The sequence below is a fragment of the Thalassophryne amazonica genome, chromosome 5, assembly GCF_902500255.1.
Source record: "Thalassophryne amazonica chromosome 5, fThaAma1.1, whole genome shotgun sequence".
In the NCBI taxonomy this organism is placed as follows: Eukaryota; Metazoa; Chordata; class Actinopteri; order Batrachoidiformes; family Batrachoididae; genus Thalassophryne; species Thalassophryne amazonica.
In genome coordinates this window covers 49,381,128-49,402,979 of record NC_047107.1, presented here as the reverse complement: position 1 = coordinate 49,402,979, position 21,852 = coordinate 49,381,128, and the positions used below count along the sequence as shown (strand labels likewise).

Sequence of the window (21,852 nt, the reverse complement as noted above, 5' to 3'; positions counted from 1 at the left end):
ATAGGCCACTTCGCGTCTGACCATACACAGTGTCACTTTTGAACATGGCCAAAAGTGCTGAGTAAATAACAACCAAATTTAGCAAGTAAATCTTCAACCAAAAGCTACATTTTACACAGAGGGAAAGATTTAAAGCAAACCTCTTTTTCATTCCATTAATTATTTGCAAGTAAACGGCATTGTCTGTTACCATTCTTACCCAACTTTATCAAACTGGTAGCGATTCGCCGGATTTGGAGTTTCCCGTCCGTGGTCACTGGTGTAGAGACAGCTGAGCAGAGTATCCGATTTGAGCAAATCCCTGAAGAGAAAAACATCATTATAGTTTCTTTTCCTGGAAAAAAGAGCTGACGTCTGCATACACAACACACCCGGCACTGATGGCTGTGCTGAGGTCTGTGGAGGTGGAGACTTTGGTCTTTACTGTCATGATGTTCAGATTCATCAGGTGGTAGAAGTGGAGTTGCAGCATGCTGCCATCTGTACAGAAGGGACAAAAAACAAACGGTAATACATTCCTGAATATCTTCCTGGATCGGTATGAATATATTCATACACTACCACTCACAAGTGCGTCCAAACTTGTGACTGATACTGTATATTATAGCCTCCTAGAGGCTGTCACCCATGTTGTATTTTAAACAGCAGCATTTGAGAAAAAAAAAATCCCAGTGCGTGGTCACAGTGGATGCGAGTACCCATGAAACATACTGCTTTGGCTTATTGCAGTACAGCCAAAGCATGAGTACAGATGTCTGTGTCACTGAGTTCAGTGACACAGCGCTAGCACTGTGTCACTAGCGCTGGCAACATTAAAGGAGAACTGCAGAATCTAGGTAGAAAAGCTAAAGTAAGGCAATGCACGGTGATTAAAATATGCTTACAGCATGCTATAGGTGCTGCAAATCCACAATGCTGCAACTGTCTCTCTCTCACTCATCCCCCCTTTCCTCCCACAAAGGTGGAGTTATGCCTGCAATGCAGATACTCTTACAATATGCCAGTATTCCTTTTACCACCAGCAGAGGGAACACTTGGGTCAAGTGGTATTGTGATATGACAGCAGAGGGGTCACACAGCATGTACTATCTGAAAGCTAGAATGATTCAAATACATAGTTTATCTGTGGTCACACTACAAGGGACACTAAATAAATCATTTGTGAGCATTTGGGTTTTACAGTATGAAAACCAGGAAAGTATAAACAAAATGCAAAGTGGTATTTTATTGAAGACTGATGAAGTCCCATTTGTTGATAACGTTGTGCATGTAGATGTGCAAATTACCTTTACACTTGAGGTCCAAGCAGAGTGACAGCGGGTGTCTTTTCAGCATCTCACGTCTTTTCTCATCTAGCTGGCCACCTGTAGTTGGACGTCTCCTCTTCTGTCACAGAAATGGTAAACGTATGACAAAAGACAAGATGAAACAAAGCAAAACAAAATACTTGACAATTTAGAATAATGTATATCAGCAAAATGACTGGCATCAACTTTCAGACTCTTACAAAGGAACATAAGTGATTTTATCTCTTTACCACCACTGAAAACAGAAACAAGTTAGATGCACGTTATGATATTTGACATAATTCTAATATCAATTTATGGTCCTCTTGGGTCTGACAATCCAAGGTCTGTGCAACGTTGGAGCCATATTCAGTCAGTGTACGTGGTACTATGCTGGATCTCGTTCTGTTGCAGCAGGTCTCAGACTTGTGTATGTTTCTTTGAGTGTTCAGAGTGCAAGCATCACCAGCAGTGATCATGTGTGCACCACATTAGAGAACACAGAACATAAGATGAAAAGAACTAAAAGAAATACAGCAAGGAGGAGAGGACACAATCACTAATGGAGAAAAATTCCCAGTATACATCAAACATCACACAGCTCTCTCAACAGTGAATCTACTAGGTCAAATAATACAGAGAAAACAATCTCACGGGTTCATTTTTCTAAATGTCATTTGCAGCCAGATTCTAACATCTTCATAAGTACTAAGCCTCCTCAGATGAAGCCTACTACTAGCGTTGTAAAGGAAGGTCAGCTACAACATTTTTGGCAATGTGGTGTGTTTAACTGCACATGAACCAGCATGCTCATGCCTCAGTGTTGTGGACCCCAGCAAAGGGAAAGGCCAAATGGATTCCCAAGTAGCACATGACAGCAGCAGACCGATGGTGTCTCCCTGTGTGATCATCATCCTGATTACAGGGTGGATGCAGCACTGTGCAAAGCCATCACACACTCTCATACCCGACATTCTTCATATGTGATAATTTGCATTTTTGCAACAATGTTTTCCACAGATGATTAGTTAATTAACAGACAAAATCAATACATCAGCCTGCTGCTATTCTTAATATCCACCATTTGTTCATGAGTGGCACATTATGCGTCATTCTCTGTGTCTTCATCATAATTCTGAGTTCTCTGCTAGTCCACTACATTTTAAAATCATTATCTTCTGACTATTTTATCTGGGATTCTAATAACTTCAGGTTACTTTTGGACAGAGTTTAGAGTTTTAGTTCCAAACACCTGGACCGTAGGAAGACTTCTACTTTCAAGCCAAATGACAAAAATGGGAAGAAAAAAAAAACAACAAAAAAAAAATCGATTTGATGGAGTCTGTTGGTCTCATGGTGGCGTCAAGTTACAGTCACCCAGCCATTTTTGGTAAATATTTCACAAGGTCCCAAAGCTGACTTGTCTCAATGCAGGAAGCAATCAATAGCTGCCACTCACAATCTACCCAACTACAGTATGTGAACGCTAGGACATCAGGAATGCAACAACAGAACTTGCTGACCCACAGGACTAAGGACTGTCTTACAGTAATGACTCCTCTGGCACTCACAGTTTTCTCTTGCTCTTCCTCAGCGTCTGAGTCACTCTCATCATCTGAAAGACATGAGATGAGATCATAATATTGTGATTCCACATCTGTGTGCTCATTGATACGAGGTCTGTCCAAAAAGTATCTGACCTTTTTATTTTTTGCAAAAACCATATGGATTTGAATCACGTGCGATTGCATCAGCCAAGCTTGAACCTTTGTGCGCATGCGTGAGTTTTTTCACGCTTGTCGGTTGCGTCATTCGCCTGTGAGCAGGCTTTGTGTGAGCAGTGGTCCACCCCTCTCGTCGGATTTTTATTGCGAATAAATGTCTGAACGATTTGGAGCTTTGCTGCATCAAATTTTTCCAGAAACTGTGAGAGACCTCCAGCTGGACACCATTCAGAAAATTTAGATGGCTTTCAGCGACGATTTTATGGGGATTACACAGATTAAGGAGTGCTCCAGCCAGTTTAAAGACCGCCCACAGCGTCTGAGAGTGCGGCGCGCTCCGAGCGCCGATCGACAGGCTCAAACCCCGATCAAACAACCAGATCATTTCCAACGTGAAGGCTTTGTTGATCCGGGACGTCGTCTAACTTTCACAAAAAAGGCAGAAGGCGTGGACATCAGCATTTTTTCGGCACATTCTTTGCGCATAGCACCGCCGTGATGAAGCCTCACAGGACATGTTGGGGCATGTCCAGCTCATGCACAATTTCTCGGATACTCACACGACTGAAAAGCAAACGGAAGCCGTCTGAAAGCCACCTGAAAGCCGTCCTGTGAGACCAACACGCTGGTGGTTTTGTCCCACGCCATGAGCGGCATGGTGGCGCAATCCTCCGCTTCTCTTTCCATGAAAAAACTCCTGTAACAGTAGAATGTGCCGAAAAAGTGCTGATGTCCACGCCTTCTGCCTTTTTTGTGAAAGTTAGACGACGTCCCGGATCAACAAAGCCTTCACGTTGGAAATGATCTGGTTGTTTGAGCGGGGTTTGAGCCTGTCGATTGGCGCTCGGAACGCACCGCGCTCTCAGACGCTGTGGGCGGCCTTTAAACCGGCCGGAGCACTCCTTAATCTGTGTAATCCCCATAAAATCGTCGTTGAAAGCCATCTAAATTTTCCGAATGGTGTCCAGCTGGAGGTCTCTCACAGTTTCTGGAAAAATTTGTTCCAGCAAAGCTCCAAATCATTCAGACATTTATTCGCAATAAAAATCAGACGAGAGGTGGACCACTGCTCACACAAAGCCTGCTCACAGGCGAATGACGCAACCGACAGGCGTGAAAAAACTCACGCATGCGCACGAAGGTTCAAGCTTGGTTGATGCAATCACACGTGATTCAAATCCATATGTTTTTGCAAAAAATAAAAAGGTCCAATACTCTTTGGACTGACCTTGTATATGTTACGTTTTATTATATAACGGCTGAAGGGATCCTTGTCATTTGGTTGGTGGCTTGTATGTCACATGACATGGATTACTCATACCATTTGCCGTTGTGTTTCATTTACTGTGCAATATTTCTTTTTTTGCATGTGATTTTGGTGCTGTATAAAATGTGCTAGTGCATGCCCCACCCACACTCACACTACCGGAGGCAGTGTTTAGCTAAACATGGCGGAGTTTGTTTTGTTGACGGACGCTGATTTGAAGGAGCTAACTGACGGTGCTAATTCTTCTAAACACACACAACATGCATTGAAAGGAACATTCCATCTTTCACCTCATGAAATATTCGTACCACTGAACTCATAAACATTCATTATTTGTATATTAAGAAATAAAGTCTCAGTTTCTTTTTTTTTTTTTAATTCTTTATTTTCAATTTTTGCAGAAAGATAAACATTTTCCAAGTAACATGTAACCTAGAGGGTGTGCCGGTGATATAAACACAAATTTGCCATAAAAAATGAAATACAAACTCTGAGAAGTTAAATAAAATCTGGTCTAGTGGTTGTAATAAACTCAATCCACCGCTTCCATCGCTCTTCAAACTTATCTCGCTGTAATCTATTATTGAAAGTTATTCTATCTAGTTTAAAAATGTCGTATATGATATCAAACCATTCATTTATTGATGGTATTTGTGGGTTTAACCACTTTCTAGTAATGGTTTTCCTAGCAGCCACACTTAAAATTTGGAATAAGTATTTACTTTTATATGATATATTGTCATCTAGCAAGGAACCTAGGTACAATGATGTAAATTGAAACGGTATGTCCATGTGAAACACTTTTTCAAAGATTTTATGAACATTAGTCCAAAATGGAACAATCAGAGGGCATGTCCAGAAGATGTGGCAGTGATTTGCTTCTTGTTCTCCACACTGCCTCCAACAGGTTGCTGATTTGGTGAAATGTTTTCCTTGTGCCGGTGTCTTGAAGAACCTAATCAAGTTTTTCCAACAAAACTCTCTCCAGATTGTTGAGTTGGTAGTTTTCCATTGTACCTCACAGATTGTTGTCCATTCCTCATCAGAGATACATAAATTCCCTTCTTTTTCCCATTTTTGTTTCACATGCCCCTCAAGTCCTTTTGATTGACATAGTCCTTTGTAGAGCCTTGAAATTGTCTTATGATAATTATGTGAAGTGTAGGCATCAACAAACACTTTGATTAAAAGATTATTTGGGAGTTTTTCTTTAGTATTCTTTAATATTTTTCCAATGTAGTTTCGAATTTGGAGAAATCTAAAAAAAAAAAAAAAAAATCACTATTGTTTAAACCATAGATCGTTTTCAATGTGTGGAAATTGTTCACTTTCCCTTGATTTAATAAGGTACAATAAGCAGTTAACCCTTGTGAGGTCCATTCTTTAAATCGTGCATCTAACCTACTGGGTGCAAAATCTTTATCATATCCACACCATTTCAATATTCCCACCACATCATTTAAATTATTGCATTGTGCTGTCTTATTCCATAATTTAATAGGTAAGGTAATAAACTGATTTTTCAAACAGTCTAATCTGTCCAATCTCATTTTTTCTCCTATTAGCTCTTGAATTGGATATACATTTGTTGATGCCTCTTCAATTTCTTTCCATTTAGCAAAGTAGTCAGAATTACATAAGCACACAAGTGGTCTAAGTTGTGCAGCCACATAATAATCTTTAAGGGAAGGGAGCGCCACTCCCCCCCTACTCTTAGATAATTGTAAGCTTTTGTATTTGATTCTTGGTCTTTTACCTTGCCAGACGTAACGTGAAATTAGTCTGTCCCACTCCTGGAATTGTTGGTCTGGTATCTCCACAGGAAGGGATTGGAACAAGTAAAGTAGTCTAGGTAGAATATTCATTTGAACTGATTGTACTCTGGATCCAAAACCAAGAAGGGGAATGGCGCTCCACCTCTGAACATCCTCTTTGAGTTTTTTATTTAATGGTAGGTAGTTATCAGAGTATAAATTTGTTAAATCTTTGGAGATTTCAACCCCGAGGTATTTCATTTTAGTAGCTCCCCAATTTAGTGGGTATTTTTCAGACATGTTTTTTGTGGGATTATACCTAAAGCACATAACTTGTGTTTTTGATAAATTTAACTTGTAGCCAGAGAATGTTCCATAGTCTTCTAATAGTGTAATTAAATGTATAAAAGAAGTCTCTGGATCGGATAAATAAAGTAATACATCGTCCGCAAACAATGAAATTTTTTGATTACCCCCTTTCATATCAATACCCTTGATATCCTGGTTCTGGGTGATGTACCGACTTAATGGCTCAATAAAAACAGCGAATAGCAACGGGCTCAGTGGGCAGCCTTGTCTTGAGCCTCTCTCTAGTTTTATAGATTGAGATACTGCCCCGTTCACCTTAATTTTTGCCTTTGGTTCATAGTATAATGCTTGGATTGTTTTTATTATTTTATCATCAAAACCAAATCTACCCAAGGTTTCATACAGAAAAGACCAGCTTACACAGTCGAACGCCTTCTCTGCATCTAAACCTACTAGAATTGCAGGCGTATTGTGCATTGTTATGTGATTTACTACATGTAGGGCACGGTGTATGTTGTCCTGTGTCCGGCGTTCCCGAAAAAAAACAGTCTGATCTAGACTAATGATCTGTGGGAGAACTATTTCCATTCTTTTGGCTAGAATATGGGTGAAAATTTTGTAGTCCTGATTCAGGACACTTATTGGTCTAAAATTGCTACATTCAAGTTTGTCCTTGCCTTCCTTTGGAATTAATGATATTACCGCTTCACTCCACAAGGGAGGGGTTCTATTTTCTTGCAAGATCCAGTTGAAAGTACGCTCTAAAATTGGAACCAAGGATTCCTTCATTTCCTTGTAAAATTCTGGCGAGAACCCATCTGGTCCGGCCATTTTATTTGATTTAAGGTATTTTATTGCCGCCTCAATTTCATTTTTTGAAATATGTTTTACAAGATCTTTTCTTTGTTCCATTGTCAACTTTGGTAAATTAAGTTGATCAAAAAAGCTCTGCATTTTCACTTGGTCACATGGAGCCTTTGAGCATAATTTTTTATAGTATGTTTCAAAACATTTTTGAATCTGTGGTAGTTTATATTCAATCTGCTTTATTTCAGAATTTCTAATTTTGTAAACTGAGTTTTCTACTTGCTGTTTTTTTAATTTGTAAGCCAACAGTCTAGTAGCTTTTGCCCCACCCTCATAGTACGTCTGCTTCGTAAACATCATTTTCTTCTAAATATCTATAGTGTACTGCTCATCTATTTTGTTTTTCTTTTTGACTATTTCTGTTTTTATTTTGTGGTCCCCTTTTTGTTTATAATAATGTTCCAGCTTTGTCAATTCAGATTCCAGTATCAATAATTTATGCTGCCTTGAATGTTTTAGATTTGAACTATAGCCTATTATTTTTCCTCTAAGGACAGTTTTACAAGCATCCCAAAGTATTATGGGAGTTATCTCATCATTATCATTGTCCTCTATGTACTCTTTGATATCTGCTTTATTTGACTCTTTTTTTGGCACAAAACATAATTGTTTAGCCTCCACATGGTTTTTTTACGATCCATATTTATATCTATGTCTAAAGTTACTGGACTGTGGTCCGATAAATCCATACTGCCTATTGTACAGTCAAACACCCTGTGAAGATCCTTATTAAAAATAAAAAAGTAGTCAATTCGTGAGAAAAACGAATGTGGGTTTGAGAAAATTGTATAGTCTTTTGTTGTTGGATTAAGATGTCTCCACAGATCAACCAATCCCAGATCATCCAGTGCACCTTTGAATTTTTTATTTATAAGTTTAGGCTGAGTTATTCTTGGGTTAGATGAATCAAGATCCAAACTTAATCTCAGATTAAAATCACCTGCACATATTAACAGTATTCCCTGAAAACTCCCTTCTGTCTGATCATTTCTTAATAACATTTACATTTACTCTGATGGACTACCCAGCAGTGGGGAATAAGTTTCATTACACTAGAAGTCTTTCAGAAAGCGCTGTAACTAGGTTTAAGGATATGATTCCTTCTTTATGTTCTCTAATGCCATATACCAACACAGTGCAGAGTAGCTACCTAAACTCTGTAAGGGAGATAGAGCATCTCGTCAATAGTTTTACATCCTCATTGAAGACAACTTTGGATGCTGTAGCTCCTCTGAAAAAGAGAGCTTTAAATCAGAAGTGCCTGACTCCGTGGTATAACTCACAAACTCGCAGCTTAAAGCAGATAACCCGTAAGTTGGAGAGGAAATGGCGTCTCACTAATTTAGAAGATCTTCACTTAGCCTGGAAAAAGAGTCTGTTGCTCTATAAAAAAGCCCTCCGTAAAGCTAGGACATCTTTCTACTCATCACTAATTGAAGAAAATAAGAACAACCCCAGGTTTCTTTTCAGCACTGTAGCCAGGCTGACAAAGAGTCAGAGCTCTATTGAGCTGAGTATTCCATTAACTTTAACTAGTAATGACTTCATGACTTTCTTTGCTAACAAAATTTTAACTATTAGAGAAAAAATTACTCATAACCATCCCAAAGACGTATCGTTATCTTTGGCTGCTTTCAGTGATGCCGGTATTTGGTTAGACTCTTTCTCTCCGATTGTTCTGTCTGAGTTATTTTCATTAGTTACTTCATCCAAACCATCAACATGTTTATTAGACCCCATTCCTACCAGGCTGCTCAAGGAAGCCCTACCATTATTTAATGCTTCGATCTTAAATATGATCAATCTATCTTTATTAGTTGGCTATGTACCACAGGCTTTTAAGGTGGCAGTAATTAAACCATTACTTAAAAAGCCATCACTTGACCCAGCTATCTTAGCTAATTATAGGCCAATCTCCAACCTTCCTTTTCTCTCAAAAATTCTTGAAAGGGTAGTTGTAAAACAGCTAACTGATCATCTGCAGAGGAATGGTCTATTTGAAGAGTTTCAGTTAGGTTTTAGAATTCATCATAGTACAGAAACAGCATTAGTGAAGGTTACAAATGATCTTCTTATGGCCTCGGACAGTGGACTCGTCTCTGTGCTTGTTCTGTTGGACCTCAGTGCTGCTTTTGATACTGTTGACCATAAAATTTTATTACAGAGATTAGAGCATGCCATAGGTATTAAAGGCACTGCGCTGCGGTGGTTTGAATCATATTTGTCTAATAGATTACAATTTGTTCATGTAAATGGGGAATCTTCTTCACAGACTAAAGTTAATTATGGAGTTCCACAAGGTTCTGTGCTAGGACCAATTTTATTCACTTTATACATGCTTCCCTTAGGCAGTATTATTAGACGGTATTGCTTAAATTTTCATTGTTACGCAGATGATACCCAGCTTTATCTATCCATGAAGCCAGAGGACACACACCAATTAGCTAAACTGCAGGATTGTCTTACAGACATAAAGACATGGATGACCTCTAATTTCCTGCTTTTAAACTCAGATAAAACTGAAGTTATTGTTCTTGGCCCCACAAATCTTAGAAACATGGTGTCTAACCAGATCCTTACTCTGGATGGCATTACCCTGACCTCTAGTAATACTGTGAGAAATCTTGGAGTCATTTTTGATCAGGATATGTCATTCAAAGCGCATATTAAACAAATATGTAGGACTGCTTTTTTGCATTTACGCAATATCTCTAAAATCAGAAAGGTCTTGTCTCAGAGTGATGCTGAAAAACTAATTCATGCATTTATTTCCTCTAGGCTGGACTATTGTAATTCATTATTATCAGGTTGTCCTAAAAGTTCCCTAAAAAGCCTTCAGTTAATTCAAAATGCTGCAGCTAGAGTACTGACGGGGACTAGAAGGAGAGAGCATATCTCACCCATATTGGCCTCTCTTCATTGGCTTCCTGTTAATTCTAGAATAGAATTTAAAATTCTTCTTCTTACTTATAAGGTTTTGAATAATCAGGTCCCATCTTATCTTAGGGACCTCGTAGTACCATATCACCCCAATAGAGCGCTTCGCTCTCAGACTGCAGGCTTACTTGTAGTTCCTAGGGTTTGTAAGAGTAGAATGGGAGGCAGAGCCTTCAGCTTTCAGGCTCCTCTCCTGTGGAACCAGCTCCCAATTCAGATCAGGGAGACAAACACCCTCTCTACTTTTAAGATTAGGCTTAAAACTTTCCTTTTTGCTAAAGCTTATAGTTAGGGCTGGATCAGGTGACCCTGAACCATCCCTTAGTTATGCTGCTATAGACGTAGACTGCTGGGGGGTTCCCATGACGCACTGTTTCTTTCTCTTTTTGCTCTGTATGCACCACTCTGCATTTAATCATTAGTGATCGATCTCTGCTCCCCTCCACAGCATGTCTTTTTCCTGGTTCTCTCCCTCAGCCCCAACCAGTCCCAGCAGAAGACTGCCCCTCCCTGAGCCTGGTTCTGCTGGAGGTTTCTTCCTGTTAAAAGGGAGTTTTTCCTTCCCACTGTTGCCAAGTGCTTGCTCACAGGGGGTCGTTTTGACCGTTGGGGTTTTACATAATTATTGTATGGCCTTGCCTTACAATGTAGAGCGCCTTGGGGCAACTGTTTGTTGTGATTTGGCGCTATATAAAAGAAAATTGATTGATTGATTAAAATACCTTGAGTTTCAGTTGTTATTAAATCAAATATTTGCCTAAAAAAGTTCCATTCAGAATTTGGGGGGGCATAGACATTTAGCAAGGTCATTAGTGAACCATCCATATTTCCCCTTAACAGGACATATCTGCCTTATTTATCTTTTTTTTTCCAAATAGTGTTTCAAATGTAATTTTACTTGAGATTAAAATTGACACTCCCCTCCTATGACCTGCAGAATAAGATGAGGAATATTGATATTTAAATCCCATTCTAGTGAGTTTGGCATGTTCTGTTTCAGAAAGATGGGTTTCCTGTACAAATGCTATTTCAGTATTTATCCGTTTTCGTTTAGTTAGAATCTTGCTTCTTTTGACTGGACTGAGTAACCCATTCACATTATAACTAACCACTTTCATTATCTGCACATATACGTTTCAATATATATTTGACAACAGGTCATTACGGCAACACCCCAAAACACACAACGTGCCTTAGAACAGGCTTGAACAAAAAGGAATAATGAACAAAAATAGTTGACCTCCAAAAGTGGGATCACGTTGACGATCCTGAATGACCCCAGTTGGAAAAGGGGGTTAGAGGGAGAGCCTCGTCCCCTCGTTGGAGGGTGAGGGCCTACAAGAGTAAAACAAGCTATTTTACTGTCCACTGTCCTTGTGTCCCGACATATCACCTTAAACTAGCCTTAAGCAGTTTTACTTTTAGTACTTTTAGTCTGAACTGTCAATCATTCTTGACTCTTATTATTTCAATAGTCCTTCCATTTTAGACAATGAACAACTCACCACCTGCGCTCTTCATGCTCAGTCCTTATCTTTACCTCCGAAACATTTGCAATTTTTCTTGATAGCTAGGAGCCTTCGTGTTATCAGCGCGGGTCTTGGTCTTAACTGTGCTCCAAGTTAGTTGCCGAATTTGATCCAAGACTGGTGTCGGGCTTGGACTGGACACTTCCGTAACTGTGAGCCCTCTCTTGTTCATATCCCGCATCGCCTCTTCCACAGACCTGTACAGCACAGGTCCGCTCTCGTAGTAGACTCTTAACTTCGCTGGAAACGGAGTTTGAAAGCGTATCTTCTTAAGTTTCAGAACTGCTTTTGCCTCCGCGTATGCCCTCCGCTTCTGCAGAATCTCTGGCGCGTAGTCATGGTCCAGATTCACCGCTCTTCCACTCAGTTGAAAGCCACGTTTCTGCCAAGCCAATCTCAGGATCTCTTCTTTTACCCTGTAGCTGGAAAACGTAGCTATGATTGATCTCGGAGATGCGTCTGGGGGTGGCCGTGACACTAAAGCGCGATGCGAGCGCTCCACTCTCACATCCACGGATGATGGCACAGACAGATTTTCACGTAGCAGGCGTTCCACAAATGCATTCATGTTTGGGTCATTATCTTCGAGACCCTCTTTCACGTTGCCGTCTTGCGCAGCTCTCCAAGTCAACAGTTTTAGCATGGAGTTGTGTGTGGAGTTTGAGCAGCTCCAGCAGCGCGTCCTCTGATGCCTGGATGCGCGTCTCTGCTGCAGCTATCCGCTCCTCCGCCTTTTCTATTCTCTTATTAGCACTCTGAATATCCTCACGAATATCTTTCAGCTGTTGGGAGCTGTCTTTCCTAAATTCTCTTAATTCCTTCAGAATGATGGTCAAGTTAGCGCTGTCCTTTTCTTCCTCGTCCACAGGTAGCATGGTTTCTCCCTCGATGCTAACCGACTCTTCTTCATCACGATCTCCGAGTTTTTTACCTTTTGCTTTAAGCATTGTGGTTGCCCTTGTTTTAAAATGGAGCTGTCACTTATAAAAGTGGTCAAATCGAGTTTTAACGGGCAATATCTGAACAATTGTCGGGAGCACACGCTTATGCTGCCACCATGTTGCGAGGCTTGACCGGAAGTCAATAGTCTCAGTTCCATGACAGCTGGTGAAAAGTTCATACAACATCAGAGAATAAGTGATGAAAGTGAGGTCTGCAAAACAACAACAACAAAAAAACCCTGAACACATGTTAGCCATATAAAGCAGTATCTGTACCTTGGGAATCTTCTGGTGGTTTGGACAATGCCCTGGCCTGATCCACATCACCACTGATGGACACAATCAGGTTCTTGTCTGAAAAGAACACATGAATCAATTATCAGTCATAAAAACTAATATCCAACAGTCCCAGAAAGCTCAGTTCAACCATCTAACACGTTTGGAAATATAGGCAGTTCTTCAATGACTTCTTACCACAGGCCTGACCGTAAGCACTGGCTTGAACAAACAGGACATAGAGAGGTGGAGGGAGGTGACGGGCAATTTCTGTCTGTTTCTGAGTCTGCTCAAAAGGCATAGACAGATATTTCTGCACTGGCAGAGAGGCCTGTGGAGAAACAACAAAATTACACCATTCAGATGATTCATAGGTGCTAAAATATTGCATAAACAGCATACTGCTAAATCTGGAAGAAAAAAGATCACCAACTCCAAAGTAAAATCATGACAGGACAACTTTCAGACGGTGACAGTACCTGCATGATCGCACTGAGTCCTGGCTGCAGGCTCCTCAGATGTTCCTTCTTCACCTCAATGCTTTTCTGGATTTTGTCCTTTGTAGTGAGAGACTCCTTGTATTTCTCTGCCAACCTGTATCCCACCATAAACTCTCAACAGTTACTGTATACTGCTAAAATGATGAGGCTGATTGACCACAATATGCTCCAGATGCATTAAACTACAGTGCATCCAGAAAGTATTCACAGTGCTTTACTTTTTGTTATGTTACAGCTTTATTCCAAAATGGAGTAAATTAATTTTTCCCCTCAAAATTCTACTCACAGCACCCCATAGTGATATGAAAAAAGGTTGTTTTTTTTTTGGAAATTTCTGAAAATTTCTTAAAAATAAAAAACTAAGTCATGTGTACGTAAGTATTCACACCTTTTGCTCAATACTTTGTTGATGCACCTTTGGCAACAATTTCATTCTTATTGAATATGATGCCACAAGCGTGGCACACCTATCTTTGGGCAGTTTTGCCCATTTCTCTTTGCAACACCTCTTAAGCTCCATCAGGTTGGAGGGGGAGCGTCAGTGCACAGCCATTTTCAGATCTCTCCAGAGATGTTCAGTCTGATTCAGGTCTGGGCTCTTCCTGGGCCACTCAAGGACATTCACAGAGTTGTACTGAAGCCACTCCTTTGAAATCTTGGCTATGCGCTTAGGATCATTGTGTTGTTGAAAGATGAACAGTCACTCCAGTATGAGGTCAAGAGCGCTCTGGGGCAGGTTTTCATCCAGAATATCGCTCTATATTGCTGCATTCATCTTTCCCTCAATTCTGACTAGTCTCCCAGTTCCTGCCTCTGAAAAACATCCCCACAGCACGATGCTGCCATCACCATGCTTCACTGTAGTGATGGTGCCTGGTTTCCTCCAAACATGATGCCTGGTACTCACGCTAAAGAATTCAATCTTTGTCTCATCAGACCAGAGAATTTTGTTTCTCATGGTCTTCAGGAGCCTTTTGACAAACTCCAGCCGGACTGCCTTGTGCCTTTTACAAAGGAGTGGATTCCGTCTGGCCACTCTACCATACAGGCCTGATTGGTGGATTGCTGCAGAGATGGTTGTCCTTCTGGAAGGTTCTGCTCTCTCCACAGAGGAATGCTGGAGCTCTGGCAAAGTGACCATCGGGTTCTTGGTCACCTCCCTGACTAAGGTCCTTCTCCCAAATCGCTCAGTTTAGACGGGTGGCCAGCTCTAGGAAGAATCCCAGTGGATCCAAACTTCTCTCATTTACAGATGATGGAGGCCATTGTGCTCATTGGGACCTTCAAAGCAGCAGAAATGTTTCTGTACCCTTCCCCAGATTTGTCCCTCAAGAGAATCCTGTCTCTGAGATCTACAGTCAATTCCTTTGACTTCATGCTTGGTTTGTGCTCTGACATGCACTGTCAACTGTGGGACCTTATATGTAGACAGGTGTGTGCTTTCCAAATCATGTCCAATCAACTGAATTTACTCCAATTAAACTGTAGAAACATCTCAAGTATGATCAGTGGAAACAGGATGCACCTGAGCTCAATTTTGAGCTTTGTGGCAAAGGCTGTGAATACTTATGTACATGAGATTTCTTAGGTTTTTTTGTTTTTATTTTAAGAAATTTACAAAAACAAAAACTCACATTGTCAATATGGGGTATTGCGCATAGAATTTTGAGGGGAAAAAAATGAATTTCATCCATTCTGGAATAAGGCCGTAACATAAAAAAGTTAAGGAAGTGAAGCGCTATGAATACTTTCCAGATGCACTATATGTGTAAGTTTGTGTACCTCTTCCTTTGTTCAAGCTCCCAGTCCAGCCTGGCCAGTGTGAGTTGATGGGGATCACTTTTGGTGAGTTGAGGCCTTGAAATCTCCTCAGGAGCCCCTTGGTAAAACTCTGCTTCACTTACCAAGTCTATCTCTTCATGCTTAGACCTGAGATACAGTAGAGGATCATTCACATAAAAATGTTTTAAGTAGGTTTTTATGCAAGTAGGTCTGATTATGTACAGATCTGAAAAAAGGCTGCTCTGGTTGATAAGATTATTTACTAACTTGAACTCCAAACACTTGCTGATCTCCTTTTGAAGATGCATAACTTCATAAAGAAGGTTCTGCAATTGAAGGTGCAGCACATCCACTTTCTGCTTTACCTGAGTGGAAAAGACACTGATAATGTTGGAAAGGACACACACACACACACACACACACACACACACACACACACACACACACACACACACACACACACACACACACACACACACACACACACACACACACACACACACACACACACACACACACACACACACTAAAATAATACATGCCAAAAGGTGAAACAAGAATCTCAAAACACATTTCAATAACAACCAGGATAAGTGATCCAAAAGTACAGAATTCCTGGGTATAGAAACCCTTTTTACTGACAGTAACTGCAGGTACTTATGAAAACAAAGTGCTTGGTGCTCTGCTTGGTTTTAAAAGTCAGCACAAAAGGACTTGAAGAAGCAGCACTTTTTCAGCAAATAAAGGAAATAACTTTTATGTAGTAACCCATGTTGACACCACGTGTAGGGGAGCAGCTGAAAGTTACCTCATGTGTCTGATCTCTGCCTTTCTTCAGTCGCATATGGGCGAGACGGTTGAGTTTCTTTAGATTCATGAAGTGGATGCAGCTCTGCATACGTCTGCGCTCTACCTCTGAACACTGAAAAGAGATGGCAGCAGTTTGTCTCCAGTCATGATGAAGACAAATTCAACCTAGTCTGGACCATGTGCAGAAGGCTGCGTTGTTAAATACATTACATTGTATGACTCAAACGCTTATAGTAGAGTAGGCATGTACATTCTAACTTTACTCCTTCAATTCCTACACTCAAGGATCTAGCTAATAGCTGGTATGAATACTACCGCAGGAAGAAAATTAAATAAATAAATAAATTCTTAAATATGTATATTTCATTTTGCACAACAGATTATCATTGTTCTTCTGTGCAAACAGCATATTTTTTCCCCCTCTAAAACTAGTTTCCATATTCATGAGAAATACATTTTTGCATCACTTATCAGTTTAAGATATTTTAAACCAAAAAGTTATACATAATTTGGAGCGTGATTACTCTAAATGACAGCTAGCTTTGCGGACCAGATTGCCACTGCTAATGGCTGGTCATTGTAGACCCGACCATGTTTGTCCTTTCTTAGTGGTGGGCACAGCTCCGCTAATCTGCTAACTGCTAATTAGTAAAGCTACTTTTTTGTTAGTGGATTAGCTTTTCAGCTAACTTCAAAAACCATCAGTGGACCAATTAGCTTACGCTAAATTTGGTTCCGCTAACTTAGTCCAGTAACGTTTTTTTTCTGGCATAGTTAGTAACTGTCAAAAACGTGTAAACTCTAAAATCATACATGTTGTTTCTGTCTGCTTGGTGTTCTGCAGCAGTCAGGCAGCTGTAAAGAGCTGAGCTCAACCCTACCCCAGCAGAAGGGGCCTGGTTGCTTTTAAAAAAAAAGAAAGTTAAAAAAAAGTCATTTACATTCAACATACAGTGCCCCAGAAGTGTGGTGGAAGTCATGAAAAGCAAAGTCGGTTTGACTCAGACATGTTTTTGCTTTGGATACTCTGGCCTGAGTGGCCAGAATATCTTTTGGCTGTTGGGGAAGTGAGGCCTATTGACTACCACATGCACAGTGACTCCTGCTGGCCTCTGTCACAGATGCAACAAATTATTATTTATAAGATCATTTAATCAATCAATCATTTATTTTCTTGATAAATCGATTAGTTGTTAGGTGCATGAAATGTCACAAAGTGGTGAAATATGTCAATGTTTTCCAGAGTCCAAGATGATGCCTTCAAATGTCTTGTTTTTCCCCACAACCACAAGATATTCAGTTTACCGCCAGAAATCTAGTAAAATGCACCAGAAAGTATTCCCATTTAAGAAACTAAATTCAGAGAATCTGGACGTTGATCAGAAAGAGAAAAGAAGCCAATGAAACATCGTCCCAATTTTGTAGAAACTTAATGGGACAGTTTCATTTACATAGGAACAATTATCAAATATCGTTGCGACACATGAAGCTGTATTGAGTCTTCATTTATATATTTATCAATAAATGCCAGATGCAAAGCATCTAGTCTAGTTGAGTGCATTTAATTAATTAATTAATTAATTAATTAATTTTTAAAAAATATCTAAGGCTTGTCGTCATAAAGAAATGCGCCAAGAGTGGCCCATTACTGCTCAGTCGCACGCACAATGCCAGCTGGAGGACACAATCACACAGGCGAGCTTAAGAATCAGAAGGTTTTACACTTGAATGTTGACGTTAGCAGTACAGATGTGTAATGTTAAACAGGAGATGCTGAAAAGGAGTTCTAATGGGACCATAAGGTCACACAGACTGTGAGAAAGTGATTGATAAAAAAAGTGCAATGCAAAATATACTCAAATATTCTCTCTTGCACTGTTAATGTCCAACTTTTTAAAAATGACAATACTCGTTAAAATCTGGAGTAGATGCCTTCTGCCGAAAGCTCTGATTACTAACTTTAATTGATGCAGACACCAGAAGTCAGATGACTGCCAGTAACATAATTAACATCGACATCCAAATCAATGGATATTTAGCCATATTTTTCATCAGTGCTATTAACAAAATATTTCTGGCATGGTGTGGGTACTCACTGCATGTTACAGACACAAATAAAAAACTGTGAGGCCAGCAGGAATGTGCTGAATCAGCAACTGTAATAATTTTGCAATATATGTAGAGGAAATAGGAATGATCAAAATAGTTGATTAATTTCATAGTTGATTAATAATCAATTAAATCAAGTCAATCATATAGTCTGGATTGATGACTAAAGTGCTCTGCAAGTGTATTATCAACAAAAATACAAATGATCAGCTCAGGAATTGATATCATCAGATACTCAACATTAAATGAGTCAGAACAGGACAAAAATAAATAAGTAAAATAAACTTGATTCAGACAGTCTACAATGGGGTAGTCATTCTTTGTAGACTGGTGTGTGTTTTTGTAGTATGAATCCTACCTCGTCCTTGGCTCCACTGGCTTTAAGCTCCTGGATCTCACTCATCAGTTTAGTTAAAGCCTCACATGACTCCTTGTACTGCAGGAAGTCCTGCTCAGGATCCCTGCCATCAAGCTCCACCTCCTCATTATACATACGTACATTCTGTAAATGAAAGCAAAACAAACATGGACTTCTACAATGGATGTATGCCATTTATAGAAACAACGTATTTTACTCACCACATCTACATAAAATAGGTTGAATGACTGCATCCAACAACTCAATTAAAAAAAAGAACAAAACTCTGTACTGGATGAATTAATTAGCTGTTTACCATGCCAAACCAAATTCAGCAAGGTATAAATGTGCGCATGTGCAGAAAAACAGTAAGCGTACGGGGGCATTTGATTAGACCAATTAAGTCAGGACACAAGCGTGCCCCATTCACTTCCAGTCATTGTAGTTGTGACCTTAACCCTTTCTTCATCTGTTGTAAGAGAATAGAAAATTAATTTGCAACATCAGGTGACAGTAGAGGAGCTCTATGGGCCAACACCACTAGCTAGTTGCAGAAGTGTCTACTTCTGCAACCCTCCCATCCTGTGCACCGGCAAAATTTCCTGTTAATTCATTTTGTAAATTATTTTGTCAATTGTGTCGCTAGCATGGCTCAGGCAGAGGGTCATCCCTTTGAGTCTGGTCTGCTTGAGGTTTCTTCCTCAAATCATCAGAGGGAGTTTTTCCTTACCACTGTCACCTGTGTGCTTGCTCTTGGGGTTGGTAAGGTTAGACCTTACTTGTGTGAAGCGCCTTGAGGCAACTTTGTTGTGATTTTGCACTATATAAATGAAAATAAATTGAAAAAAAAAAAAAACACTTTATCTTGTGATTGTGGAATCAATGGATGCACTGACTGTAGCACTTAAGAAGTTGAGTGAGTAGCCAGACTGTCTGGGCTTGTGATGGTCCTGGATCAAGACTAAGAACCAGATGTTCAATGACTTCCAGGACTAGGTCATCAGAAGTGTATCTGTCGTGAACATGTCATAACTTGCAGAGAAACAAATTTATTTCGGCAGTGACATTCATGTCTCTTGGTCCTTGGCAGTTGAGTCTGAGAAACATCTTTGAAGTGCTTTGGAAGCGATGAGGTCCATAGATTGTGATGTTTGGCAATGGTGATGCCATTACAGAAGAATGAAGGGCCAAGACTTTAGGGTCTTGGCGCTTTTTGTTTTACTGTATGGTTGTGAGACCTGGACACTAACCAGTGACCACAGAAGACAACTGGATGTCTTTCATACTAGGTTTCTTCAAAGAATCTCTGTGTACTGTTGAAATGATTTTGCTTCAAAAGAACAGGAAATTACAGAGACTCAGATGAGGAGTACTATTTGAGGGAACACCAGCTATGACATTTGATCATGGTTTACTTTTTTGAGCACAATCCAGCACACAGGTCCAGCGATGATGACGCCAGCAACAGGAAAAAGTCAAGGGATGTCCATCCAGGACCCAAGTTGAAATGACCTGCATTTTATCCAACTAAAGCAGATACTCAAAGTGCTTTACAATGTGTCTCTTTCTTTGTCACACATACACACACATGCCAACATGCTGCCATGCATGGCATTCAACTACACACCAGGATCAACTTGGGGATTAAAGGGCCCTTTGGGATTTTCCAGTCTGACAGGTTTTGAACCAGGATCCTCGAGTCTCAAGCCCACTGCTTTAACTTCTAGTCCATCACATCCCCAAGTGCATGCTCCCAGACCTGCCCTGACTCAAAGCAATAATTACTGCATTATCTGCACTAAATGAGTCTAACGATGTGGTCCGATCCAGATCTGTTCTGTGCATGCACACAATAACACGTGAAACATCTGATGGCCATTCATATCAACTACTTTACGTTTGTGCAGTTTACAGCAAGCGTATGTTTTGTTAAGAAATATATTACAACTTAGCAGCAGTTATTGCTCATCCAAAACAGTCTGCCTTTGCGCATAGTGGTTTATAGTGCAGCAGATAAGAGAATATTTAGAGCGGAATCCTGCAAATGGTGATAAAAGCATCAAATCGGCAGAAATAGTCCTCAGACAATCCTCTTTTGAAAAAAACGATTGGCCACTTGAATATTCAGTTGACGTACAGGTAGAGGTCAATTGAAGAATCACACATGAGTCAAAACTAAAAGATGCTCCAATCATATTGAAACCGATGCCACATTATTTGCCTGATCATAAAGATTCCAAAAAGGTATGGTTTGGACAGTCTGTAACTGAATTCTATGGAGTTATGGGATAAAAACAGCAAGAATGGTGACAAAGGACAGTGTCAGTTTGTACAGGTGTCAAAAGTTAAAGTTGCTCCAATTTTGGTAAAAAGTGATGAAAATTACTAGTTAACACAGTTTTAAAAATGAATAGTTTGGACCATGTATCATCCTTAATTATCACATTACGGGGTAACATATGCCACGTCAAAGAATCCAACAGACATACAGCTTGTTTGACCTTTACTTTGGAGACCAAGCATTCAACAATGTCAAAACTATTCCATTTATTAACCCTATTAGCTCAACCAATAATTTGCATCACTTTTTACCAAAATTGGAGCTACTTTAACTTTTGACCCCTGTACAAAATGAAACCGAGCTTTGTCACCATTCTTGCTGTTTGTATCCCGTAACTCCATAGAATTCAGTCACAGATAGTCCAAACTATATATGTAACCCCCATTAAAAATATGGTTCTAATATGAATAAATACATAATTAAAACGTGCACTTAAAAACTACACGATACATAAATAAATAGTGACTGCATAAATAATTCATGTTATTTTATTTAAAAAAAGAAATAGTAAAGAGAGAAACGTTAACGCAGAGCATGCCCCTCCCCCACCTGCCGAGGCCCAGTGCACCAGACGCAGAGCAGAGCAGCAGTTTGCTATCAAAAACACTCAGAAAACTACTAAAGTTTGGTGAAAACGTAAAACCTGGCCTGTAAGGAGGAGGAGTGCACTCTGGTTTTTAAGTAGCCTTCCGGAAGCAATTTGGTGAGTTTCGTTTAAGGAATACCGCTTTCCTCAAAGTTTTCTGTGCTGCACTGGTTAAAAACAGACACTTAAACCTCCATTTGAGACTGAGGAGAGCAGAGAAACGGTAACTAAACATTATTTGCTCTTTTATTTTCTACTGTGAAGGTTACTCTGTAAATGTATTTTATGTGAAGAGAAACTTTATTTTTATGTAACTGTAAGCAACTACTTTACTGTTAAGGTGCGTTTACACATAACCAAGACGCGTTACGAATGTCGTTTTTCTGTAATTCATGACACATTCCTGACATTCTTAATGTGACTTAACGCATCTGAATAGGTTTCTTAATAGTGCGTGTTGGTGCGTGATATTCTTG

At 39.9% G+C, this 21,852-nt stretch overlaps 1 protein-coding gene across 1 annotated transcript in view; it reads right to left on the bottom strand.

The window, feature by feature from the left end:
- thoc5 (THO complex 5) overlaps nucleotides 1–21,852 on the bottom strand; it is a 30,818-nt gene that overhangs the window by 6,497 nt on the left and 2,469 nt on the right. The window contains exons 2-12 of the mRNA XM_034170156.1: nucleotides 18,450–18,593; nucleotides 15,981–16,094; nucleotides 15,440–15,537; nucleotides 15,173–15,319; nucleotides 13,370–13,484; nucleotides 13,089–13,221; nucleotides 12,891–12,968; nucleotides 2,858–2,901; nucleotides 1,287–1,386; nucleotides 372–480; nucleotides 200–301 (exon numbers count right to left, since the gene is read on the bottom strand). Of these exons, the coding sequence (XP_034026047.1) occupies nucleotides 200–301; nucleotides 372–480; nucleotides 1,287–1,386; nucleotides 2,858–2,901; nucleotides 12,891–12,968; nucleotides 13,089–13,221; nucleotides 13,370–13,484; nucleotides 15,173–15,319; nucleotides 15,440–15,537; nucleotides 15,981–16,094; nucleotides 18,450–18,593 (1,184 nt within the window). The remainder of the gene's footprint in view (nucleotides 1–199; nucleotides 302–371; nucleotides 481–1,286; nucleotides 1,387–2,857; nucleotides 2,902–12,890; nucleotides 12,969–13,088; nucleotides 13,222–13,369; nucleotides 13,485–15,172; nucleotides 15,320–15,439; nucleotides 15,538–15,980; nucleotides 16,095–18,449; nucleotides 18,594–21,852) is intronic.